At 38.3% G+C, this 11,786-nt stretch overlaps 1 protein-coding gene across 1 annotated transcript in view; it reads left to right on the forward strand.

Moving 5' to 3' along the window:
* ADGRD1 (adhesion G protein-coupled receptor D1) overlaps positions 1 to 11,786 on the forward strand; it is a 921,219-nt gene that overhangs the window by 129,647 nt on the left and 779,786 nt on the right. The window contains exons 7-10 of the mRNA XM_073628314.1: positions 96 to 154; positions 426 to 581; positions 2,708 to 2,764; positions 7,802 to 7,922. Of these exons, the coding sequence (XP_073484415.1) occupies positions 96 to 154; positions 426 to 581; positions 2,708 to 2,764; positions 7,802 to 7,922 (393 nt within the window). The remainder of the gene's footprint in view (positions 1 to 95; positions 155 to 425; positions 582 to 2,707; positions 2,765 to 7,801; positions 7,923 to 11,786) is intronic.

Here is an 11,786-nt window from a genome sequence, read left to right on the forward strand (position 1 = left end):
GTTCTTCTTTTGCCACAGCATTGTATTGTTTGTGTTTACCAAAATTTAATTTATTATGTGCATAAATCTGTATTAAGATGCGATTTCTTTTGCAGGTGATGAAACTTTTGTTACTGCAACAATGTCTAATACTGCTAGTACATCTGATCCTCCGGTAAGAGTACACTGACCAATGTCATGAAAATTTCTGGCAGATTTTCAATGCATGCTTTTTAAAGTTTTACCAAAGATATTATTATTTGTTAGCAAATCTTCTTGGGTGTACTTAAAAAGATTTTGTTTTAAGGAAAATCCTCTTGCATGCTTCTCACTCTCAGATATATTTTCTTTTTCTGAGCTGTAATGGCTTGGGTGTTAAGTGCAAAGGCTCTCTGACAAAGCTGTTAATAAAGCTTTTGTAACTTTCTGCATCATTATTTGTGTAGGTCTCCACAGATGCTTACTATCCCATTATAATTAACTTGACCCAAGATGGTTTCAAGACATCCCATGCACAGCCTGTTCTGGGTTATTTGGATGTTGTCTCACAGATTCTGCCAAACAAATCCTTGACACAAGACACAGCAGGCAACTTAACTCAGGTAGTAAAATTATCTATCTATCTATCTATCTATCTATCTATCTATCTATCTATCTATCTATCTATCTATCTATCTATCTATCTATCTATCTATCTATCTATCTATCTATCTATCTATCTATCTATCTATCCTAGTATTAGCAGAAATGCATTTGTGAATTAGGGAAACTGGATATTTAAGTGCATTTTTATTTTGCTATCCTGTTGCATAAAATTCTGTTGAATAGGTTAAGAAAAAAGAGGGGCAGGAAAATACCTTCAATACTAGGGGACTTTAAATGCACTGTACTCAAACAGCAATGCAAATAGATAAAAAAATATATTTATTGTATCCCATTAAAATTATTGGTGAGAAGTAAATAACCACCATATAAAAATTATTCATGTAATTATACATCAACTTTAATAAAACCGTATAAAGACATGGCTAAATGTTGTGCCCACTGATAGATACCGACTCATTTCGCAGTTCACAGCTGCTTCATCAGGGACAATGCAGGATTGTCTGAAAGTTGAAGAAAATGATTTAATAGTACATATGCCTTTACAGTTTACAGTTTCTGAACACAGTATATAATGATAACTTACAGCTTACTACAACGTAAGGTAAAAAATGTTTTAATAACCGCTCATGTTGTGGTAAGGGATCAACTTTTGGGGGGATAGGTTGCACTTTATGTTATTATTAGGCTGGAACATAATGGCAGTCTGTTGTCAGTGTCCGAATTGCATCCTGCCACTTAAATTACATCCTGTAAAAAAAGAGCATCTATACTCATCATGGCTTGTGTCTTCAAACACTACCGCTTTGCTGCTTCACGGCCACTGCATATATTCCACACTTCCAGGAGTGTGAATACTTGCCCCTCTTGCCGCACACTGTATTATTTCAGCTCATATGTCACTACGGGATTATGAGTTTGCAGGAATAACCATAGTGTTCAGTGGAGGGAGCAGCTAGGTGGCAGCATTTGAAGATATTTCCAAGTATGGTGTATAATGTGACTTATTATAGGCTTACCTGTAGGTAAAAATTAAAAAAATGGGTATACAACCACTTTAATGTAGGGTAAATGAATACTTTGAGCACATTGCCAGCTGTGTAAAATAATTAAGTTATTTACTCTAAATAAAAGTACATGCTGAATGGTGTTGTCAACTGCAAATATACTTGCAGAAAAATGAAACTCCTGGGATTTGGAGTATAGCTTCTATGTTTGTTCCTCTATCAGCGTAGTGTAGTCGTATACTGAAAGTTTGTGTGCATGGTATAAGAAGGACTATATCAGTTTGACTAAGATTGAGTGGATCTGACTACTTTTTTTTCAATGTCCTGATTCAGTATGTTGTGTGAGGATAAAACTAGCCATTAAAAAAATTCTATATGATCCAACAGCAGCCTATACCCATTCCTATACCCATTCCTATACCCATTCCACATAGGACGCAAGAGTGTTTGATGCAAAGTTATGTATATACAATAGTCCAGTCACTGCTGCAGTCAATTAACATTCAGAAACTGTCTACTGACTTTAAGATCTTTGCCTAAAGCGGCAAGCTAATTTGTTGCTGAGGAAGACGTGGTCATTTTTATCTCCTTTTCAGTTTCTTATATATGTATTCTTACAGATGTATTACACATGTACATGTGCTGTCTGCTCATGTTCTGCTTCCAGTAAAAATAATGGTCAATACCTCCTTTGAAAGTCACATTACTAGTGTTTTAATACACCCGTTCTGGTATTAAAATACTAGAGAGCTTTTAGCTACATAAAAATAGTTCTTATGCTTTGCAGCTTTGTGCATTTACTTTTGTAAGAGATTTATTTCTGAGGCAGGACGATTCTGCAGAACTGCACTAAAATGCCACTATATCTAATGGTAGATTCATTGGCCTATGCTAGGGCCTAATTGAAGCACTGTATCATTCCCATGTATATTTCTATTATAATTAATCTGTTAAGTAATATACCTATAAACTAAGTAGGCATGAAACCAGAACTTTAATGCTGAGGATGCAGGTATTTCCTGCAAGGCATAGGCTTTGCTTGGGCAATAGATTGCTGGGAAATATTTGTCTTAAATAAGACTTAGAACAATTTCATTAGCTATACCATTTATTTACAGGCCTTTCTGAAAACTGTAGAAGAGGTCTTGTCACTGCCCACTTGGATTGACGTACCAGTAAGTACTCCCAGCTGTTTTATAACTTGTGAAATATTTCTCACTGGAAAAAAGAAAAGTGTGTGTGTGTATATATATATATAGTTATATTCCTCCTTTCAGTTCAATTGGTAACACAGCAACTGCTATGTGAGATTTGCTTAGTGCTCCATCTACTGACTGCAAGTGGTAAATATGAAAACCCAAATATGAAATGCTCATTTGCATCTATTACACCAATACATTCAAGCCCCTCTGTCACTTAAGAAATGTCTGTTTTGCATTAGAGATAGATAATGAGTTCTGAATATATCCTATATACTGTATATATACAGTATCTAATGGTATATATATATATATATATATATACCATTAGATACTGTATATATACAGTATATAGGATATATTCAGAACTCATTATCTATCTCTAATGCAAAACAGACATTTCTTAAGTGACAGAGGGGCTTGAATGTATTGGTGTAATAGATGCAAATGAGCATTTCATATTTGGGTTTTCATATTTACCACTTGCAGTCAGTAGATGGAGCACTAAGCAAATCTCACATAGCAGTTGCTGTGTTACCAATTGAACTGAAAGGAGGAATATAACTCCCCTCTTCCAATAGAGATGACCAGTGACTAGTGAATTAACATGGGCATAACATAGTACTATATTACTGGGCTTTCACAATAAGAAAAACCCACCATGCTTTGTAACCTTATGGAGTCTTATGTAGGACCCCTGTAAAAATATTATTTGTGAGACTATTCATTTTATAAAAATAATGTAAAAATAATACACAAAAAAGTAAGTACAAGTGTCCAAAAACAATTACATTTCACCTTAAACAGTCCTCTCTATAATAATAGCATTAGTTATTCAGGCATAGTTGCCATAATTGTAAAAAAATTTATAGGGACACTTTTTTGTCTGTAGGCGTCTTATTATAATTAGGGGCGGGGCATTTCTTTTAAGGCGTGGTATAGAAGGAAAAGGAAAATGCGCACCATGGTGAAAAACTGGCGTGGTTTGAAATAAATAGTGGGCATGGGTTAGAAGGGGCGTGGTTTAAGTGGGTGTGGTCCGAGTCTGAGATGAACGAGTCATGGACAGAGAAAGAAAGAAAGAGATAGGGAGGGAAGGAGAGAGAAGGAAGGAAACAAAGAGGAATGGACGGACAGCAGGCCCAGATCCTACACCACAAAATATGTGTATGCCAGAAAGTTTAACAATCAGCAGATAAAGATACTCCAAACACCTGGTGTTAGCGCTTCAATCATCCTGGCACTATGGTTGTTATGGTGTCAGGATGAGTGAAGTGCATTATTTCTATTATTACATTATTTCTATTATTACATTGTAATATAAAATGAAATAGTTCAACTCATCATAATGCAGAATCAGTGGGAGCCCTGAGTGTGTTACTTGTCACGTCGCTTGCCACCAGATGTCATCAGGTGTCCCCAGCAGATTCCCTCCTTACATCAGGTGTCCCCAGCGGAGTGCCTCCTTACATCAGGTGTCCCCAGCAGAGTCCCTCCTTAAACCAGGTGTCCCCAGCGGAGTGCTCCCTTACATCAGGCATCCCCAGCGGAGTCCCTCCTTACATCAGGCGTCCCCAGCGGAGTCCCTCTTACATCAGGCGTCCCCAGCGGAGTCCCTCTTACATCAGGTGTCCCCAGCGGAGTCCCTCTTACATCAGGTGTCCCCAGCGGAGTTCCTCCTTACATCAGGCGTCCCCAGCGGAGTCCCTCCTTACATCAGATGTCCCCAACGGAGTCCCTCCTTACATCAGGCATCCCCAGCAGAGTGCTTCCTTACATCAGGTGTCCCCAGTGCAGTAAAGTACCTTGGCTCTGCCTCTTACAGACCGGTGTTGTGCCAACATCGGTTTCCCCCAGAAAACCTGTTTCCCCTGTCTCTCAGCTGAGATTGGAACTCCGCCCCTCCAGCCTACTGCACTCCAGCTCCTCCTAATCTCCGCCCCTCCAGCCCTCTGCACTGCAGCTCCTCCCACACTCCCTCGTAATGTTATTCAGCTGTCTACTGCCCCGGCCCCTTTCGCGCCCCCGGTTTTCATGGGGAAAACTGTCTCAGTACAAAACCATGGAAACAGGGGGCGAGGGCTGTAGACGGCCGAATAACATTGCGAGGGAGAGTGGGAGGAGCTGCAGTACAGAGGGATGGAGGGGGGGAGTTCGGATCTGAGAGCTAGGGGGAAACAGGAAAGCGATCTCGCATCAGTGGCGGCGGCCATATTTTTGGAACCAGAAGCAGCTCCGATTCCAAAAACAGTCCCGGGACAAAAGCAAAATCCCAAGATTTTAATCAGGACGGCCTCTGATTGGGACGAGGGTCCCAAAATCTGGATTGTCCCGGGAAAATCGGGACTGTTGGCAAGTATGCTCAGGATGCACACAGAATTGGTGAGCCACTGACAGGTCACCAGACATGTATTGCTTGTGCCAGGTTACTGATTCTTTAAGTCCCTGATGCCCAACCTGCAGCCCGAGGGTCACATGGGGCCCTTTGGTGCATGATGTGCAGCCTTCAGCGCCTTGAGGCGATTCAGTTCGCATTTGCTGCGCTTTACAAATCATTCATTCATTCATTCATTCATTCAGACCTCAGCAGTTTGTAGTGGTCATATTGCTTATGGTAATAGCATTGATCTCTACTAGCCTCATGTACTTTGTTCCCAGTTTCATATTGCCTTTTGTAGCATATCCCCAGCCAGAAATGTAGTATGTCCACACTCTCTGACCCACATTTCCTTTATTAGGTCTGCAGTTTTTGATAGTTATCTCAAAAATTACATATTGAACATTATGTGCGGCCCTTTGGTGACATCAGGGGTTGCATCTGAGGCCCCCATTAGCTCATAAGTTGACAACTACTTCTCTGAGTAGTGAAAAAAGAGTAGCAATAGCAGCCCTGAAATATGCACCCTCCACAACAGTTCAGCAAGGACTACATTCTTATTTCTATGCCAACAGGTTCCCTTTAATACTTAGAATTCTCAGAAGCATTATTTTAGTTTATAAGACATGCAAAATAAACTAATGTATATTAGGAAACTAATATAAAAAGTCCATATTAGTATCTATACTGATTATAGTTATACCGTATATACTTTGCTTGTTTTTTTTAAGAGTTCTCTACTCTTCTGAAAAACTGCCTAGCATACACATAAGTACCACAGAAAATCAAAAATTAAGTGCAAGCTTATTAAACCCAAGGGGTACCTTTTCAATCTCCGATAAAAAGCACATGGCTTACATCTACTTTATCATCGTGAACTTTGGGCATTAATAATAAAACACACATTATTCACTAATGTGATGTGATAAAAATTACTTTCAGCTTTGAAATGTCTAAATCATTCAGAGAATATTGCAGCCGTGTCAGGTTAGACTTGAATCATCTCTGATCTTTTACTAAGTTATAGAAATGATTGCTAAATAAAATGAAAGATAAAGCTGAGTGTAGGTTTCACTTTCTTCTATCAAAAGATTTACAGTTTTTTGCATTCTTATTCCTTCTGTGCGTCATGTTCCTGCCTAATTTAAACCATTTCCCAATTGAATTTTTCTTGAGGTAAACCAGCAAGAAATCAACACAATTAAGTAGTATTACTAAACGTAGTAGAAGTACTAGTTGTAGTAATATAAACAAGTCCCAGATCTAATTACTATGTGATGCACAAGCCTCATAAAATAAAAAAATAAAAATTCTTTATCTTCCCTGTCTCAGGAAAGGGTGTCCATTTGTGTCTCACATGGTCCTCCTTCAAGGCACTGCAGATCACAGGGGATTGCACTGGATATCCATGTCCCCACAATGTTTTCTCATCCCACTGTAGTGCAAGCATGCATAGCCTACATGAGAGTGGCATCTCTGCCCTGAATTTGGGATTTGTAGCATTGTTGCCACAACTGTTTCCATCGGACATTTGTTGTTGGAATTTCCGACAACAAAAATTTGAGAGCTGGATCTCACATTTTCCGACAACAAAATCCGTTGTCGGAAATTCCGAGCGTGTGTAGACAATTCCGACGCAGTTCCACGAGTGCTCGGAATCAAGCAGAAGAGCCACACTGGCTATTGAACTTCATTTTTCTTGGCTGTCGTACGTGTTGTACGTCACCGCTTTTTGATGTTCGGAATCTCCGACAACATTTATGCGACTGTGTGTATGCAAGACAAGTTTGAGAAAACATCCATCAGAAAAAAATCCAGGATTTTGTTGTCGGAATGTCCGAGCATGTGTACGCGGCATAAGTGATTCTTTGTGCAAGTTTCTGGCTTGAGAGCTTTTTTCCATATTTTCTCTGCAATTTTTTTTTTTTTACAAGGTAGGTGGCCTGGTCTTTCTCAACCCTCTACAGTTGCACAGGCTTAGGACCAGCATCTAGAATTTTAGAATTTGATAACACATGTGCATAACCAATGTGTATAAACACACTATGACCAATTCAGACAGGAGCCAATCAATCTACAGTACCTGCATGTCTTTGGAGTGTGGGAAAAAAACAAAGTAACCGAAAGAAACATATGCAAGCACAGGAAGAAAGTAGAAATTCCATGCAGATGGTGTCCTGGCCAAAATTCAACCCAGCGACCCTATTGCTGCAAGGCACTGTGCTGCCCACACTAGAGGAGGATCTTCTGCTTATCCTTAGATCCATCCATGGTATATTTTATTACATAAACTTTACAGTCATTTTAAAGATATTGGGGTTGATTTACAAAAGGCAAATATACTGAGCACTGCAAGGGGGAAGCTCTGCTGATGTCTATCATCCAATCATGCACAGGCAAAAATGCTGTTTTTTTATCTTTCTTGCATGTAATCGGGTATTCTTTGTAAAGCTGAGCTTTACCTCATTTACTAAGTTCTGGAGCAACTGCAATTGCAGTGCACAATACATTTGCCTTTAGTAAATGTTTATTGAAACATAACCTTTGATGTTCACTGTATGTATATACAGTTACAGAAAAGCAAAAAGTCTAGAATCAAACATTTTAAATGAATTATTTAATTTGATTTCTGGCAGGTTCATCCTGAAGTTGCAGGGCTTATTGATACAGTTGACAAAGTAATTGGACATATGGCAAGAAACCTATTGGAAAGCCCCTCTGTGATTGTGACGTTGGAAGGCCGATCATCCGTGGCAGGTAACAGATTTCATTTCAATTAAACAGATTTTAGTGGTTAACTTCATAACACATTTTCAGTGTTGTAAGAACAAGAATTACAGAGGTTGCAGCTGCATCAAGGCCTATTATTCTGGTGTATACATGGAACCCTCTGTGCTCTAAAACTAGTAGTGTTCTTCTGTACATCAACTCACTCTTACAGTACTTTTAGGGCCTCCTAGGCTGACACCCCAGGAGGCTACTGGGATATGCATGTTTTGGTAGTGTGGTCTTGATACTCTAACAAATTGGAGTTATTCATAGCTAAACTGAAACAAGTCTTTGGTAAGTACTGGCCTGCTAAGGTAAGTATTGTCTCTAAATTGCCCTAAATGTATCTCAGAACGTAATTTTTTTACAAATCATATATGTAAAGTCCATAAACCCTGCAAAATACCTTTTCAATAAAATACATTGTACATGCTTGTGCATTGTGCCCATTTAAACTTCAGAAGAGTGTTTCTAGTAGGTTGGTTTTTCTCTCTCCCAGGCTTATAATCCAGACTGCATATCCCAGTAGAAGACTAACTATAGTTCTGGGTGGGCAGTCCTGTCTGCACATATATCTGCCACTAGGTTTCAGGTGCCTAAAGCAACTTACCTGTATTTTTCAGCATACCAACACATTTTTTCATAATGATGAAAGAGTTGGCAGGTCCTTCTTCAGTGTAGATCGTGTTTATATGAAGATATTATGCAGCATATTCCTAGTGTGCATGCATGTCTGGAAGCAGGTCAGCCACTGTATTGAGCAAGCAAGGCTTATGGTACTCCTTTTCAAGTGTTTCTTATTACTAATGTCAAGCCTCAAACTCTTCACACACTTCCACCTCTGTGTATATGATCAGATTGCTTGTGCTCCCTCCACCAGTTGTGCCCTCACCTCATATAGTTTATAAATATGCCTTTGTAAATGGTTAATCCTCCAGAGCTTTCCTCCTTGTATACCTCCTTCTTAATGCTGACCGTGAGCTTCAATTCCATCAATCACCCCTTGGTATTAATCCTCCTTATTGCTGCCCATGAACTCCAATTACTTGGCTTTCAGATGGCAGGTATCCAGTCAGTTCCCTGTCAGGATGTCTCCATGTTAGGAGAGAGTCCTCTAAAGGGTTGACTCTGAGAGGAGTGGTGGTAGAACCTGTATAGCCACAGGCACTTTGCAGCAATTAATCTCCAAAGTGTATCATTCGCTCAACAACTACAGGTTCACCAGATGTAGTTGCTGTCCAAGATATAGAACAGCAAATCTTGCATATTACAGGGTTCAAATCCAGACCATAAGATTTAAGTGTTTATATTTCCCCAGATCTTCAAATGGTTTTCAAACCAGGAAGTTACTTGTTTAAGTGCGATAATATGCTGCCAATCTGGAGCAAAAAAGATGATCGCCCAGACCTCCTGGGTGTAGTCGCCTCTGTGTACCTGGCACACACAGAACAACTTTATTAAAATTGATGGGGTATTTTTAGAAAGTTATATGTACAAATAACAAGAACTTTAATATGGGGAACAGGACATCTTTGGCCAACCTGTGGTCTAGCTCCCAATTAGTCTTGGCCAAAATAACTCTTAAACTCTTAATGTTTAGATAATGGTACACCTAAGCTTTCTAGTCATTCTTTCAGAAGATGAATTTGTGGCTGACGGCTATGTGATATTATAGTGATGTGATGTTTACAATGAATTATTTGTTCAAATATGATAGTATATGCCATAACAATATGTTGCAAAAAAGAAACTTGAATTATATAATATTTGATTTACTTGGTTGATAAAGAACAGAATTTTTTTTTTTAACGTGGAAAAATATAACTTTCTAAGTCACAGATAATAGGGGTCTGTTTATTGTACATATTATAGTGGTGACATCTGATCCTTTTCTACAAAAGAATGTTTAAATATATAATTGAATTTGTAGCAAAAGATTGTGTACGGAGCGAAAGCATACATGTGTACAAACATTTCTTTTGAAGTTCAGGAAAAAAGAAAAGTGATGTTTGATGTACAGACACAAGGAGCACAGAACCGTGTCATACACTGTTCCTGTTAATGTGTGGGAAAAATAGAATGATGGATATTTAGTGTGTGGAAATAAAATGGCCTTTGTTGCTGTGGTCATCCGCTGGAAGAAATCATGGAAAATAGACATTCTGTTATTAAGGACAGTAAACTAACTTTAAGCTGTTAGTGTAAGCAAACTGTTTGTACTTAGATACACAGCAGTAAAATATTTTATTATTGGTTGGAGAAGTAAGTGAAGAGCCAGATAAAAGAAAAAAATTGCTTTTGGGTACATTAATAATTGCACCATTACTTTTGCACTGCAAGAATGTAACTACCTGCACAGTTAGAATAGTAATGCATAAAATATAGAGTATAACACCCATTAGCAGAATAGAACTATGGGAAAACAATTGTCATAAGAAATACAGATTGCCCAATTGTACCTATTTATTTTATTTATAAAGCTTGCAATGTAGAGTAAAATACACAGCAACATAATGTTTATTCTGCTGGTTGAATTTTGTACAGCAAAGTCATTTTTCTTTACTCTCCGTTATTTCTACTTTTCTCCTTGTTTTAGACAGTAACATATAAATGAAATGAGAAACAAAGAAGAAGGGTGCAGGTCTGCTGTAGTAAAACTAGTTTTAATTCAAAGTTAATATTGATTACCAGGACAGTCAGGATAGCAGCCAGTGGTGTATACTGTATGTACATGAAATGCCAAAAACATGTGACTTACTTGTTAGAAAGAATTGCAGTATGTGAGAATAGTATATGAGCAAAGGTTAACATTAATTTATGGTCAGCAATGTTTATAAAACGAGCTTTCCAGGGACTAATAAGAATCAGTAGATTCTGGCACTAAAGCCTCAGCACTGCCAGTTTTCAGAGCTGGAAGGGTTAGTTTCCAGGTCAAGACTGGTAAGTATGCTAACAGTGGCTTATGTTTATGCGAGAGAAGTTTAGTATGAGAGTTACAGGGAATGATTAGCGTGAGGGCAAGGCTTAGGGTTAAAGGGAATGGTTAGTGTTATGCCGCGTACACACGGTCGGACTTTTCGTCTACAAAAGTCCAACGGACGCTGACGGACTAAAGGTGGCTGGTAATCCGATCGTGTGTGGGCTTCTCCGGACTTTCAACGGACTTTTTTAGCCTCAAATCCGACGGACTTTAGATTTGAAGCATGCTTCAAATCTTTACGTCGTAAGTACGACGGACCCCGAAGTCCGCTCGTCTGTATGCTAGTCCGACGGACAAAAAAACGACGCATGCTCATAAGCAAAAACTAAACGGAAGCACTCGGTCTAGTAAAACTAGTGTTCGTATTGTAGGTAGCACATTCATCACGCTGCAAAATCTGTGATCGTTCAATGCAGCGCATTTTATTTCTTCTTTACGAAGGCTCTAAAGAACGAAGGTGTTTTGCTGTTCATAATCAGAGTTCTCCCAAACTGATTTCTGGATTCTTTTTCTCTTTGATCTCATGAATGATATAGTATGCCTTTTTAAAACAATGTTTCCATACTAATAATACTTTTTCCCCTTTTTATTTTTTATTTTTTATTTTTTTTATTTTTTTTAGGTTTGTAAAGTTAACACAAAGAACCCATTATTATTTTTTTTTTTTTTTATAGTGTTTATTTTTTAGTTTTTAGATAAAGTTAACCCAAAGCACCGTTTTTGGTTACGTAATTTTTTGGATTTTCAAGACTTACCACTTGAACATTATTAACATTAGTAATGTATTTTTGGTGTGTTTTTTTTCAAACTCAATGAGATTGTTGTCCCTTGTTAATTTAACATTGTGTGTAAAATCAATGATTTCAAAGAAA

This window comes from Aquarana catesbeiana, linkage group LG01 (assembly GCF_042186555.1).
Source record: "Aquarana catesbeiana isolate 2022-GZ linkage group LG01, ASM4218655v1, whole genome shotgun sequence".
In the NCBI taxonomy this organism is placed as follows: Eukaryota; Metazoa; Chordata; class Amphibia; order Anura; family Ranidae; genus Aquarana; species Aquarana catesbeiana.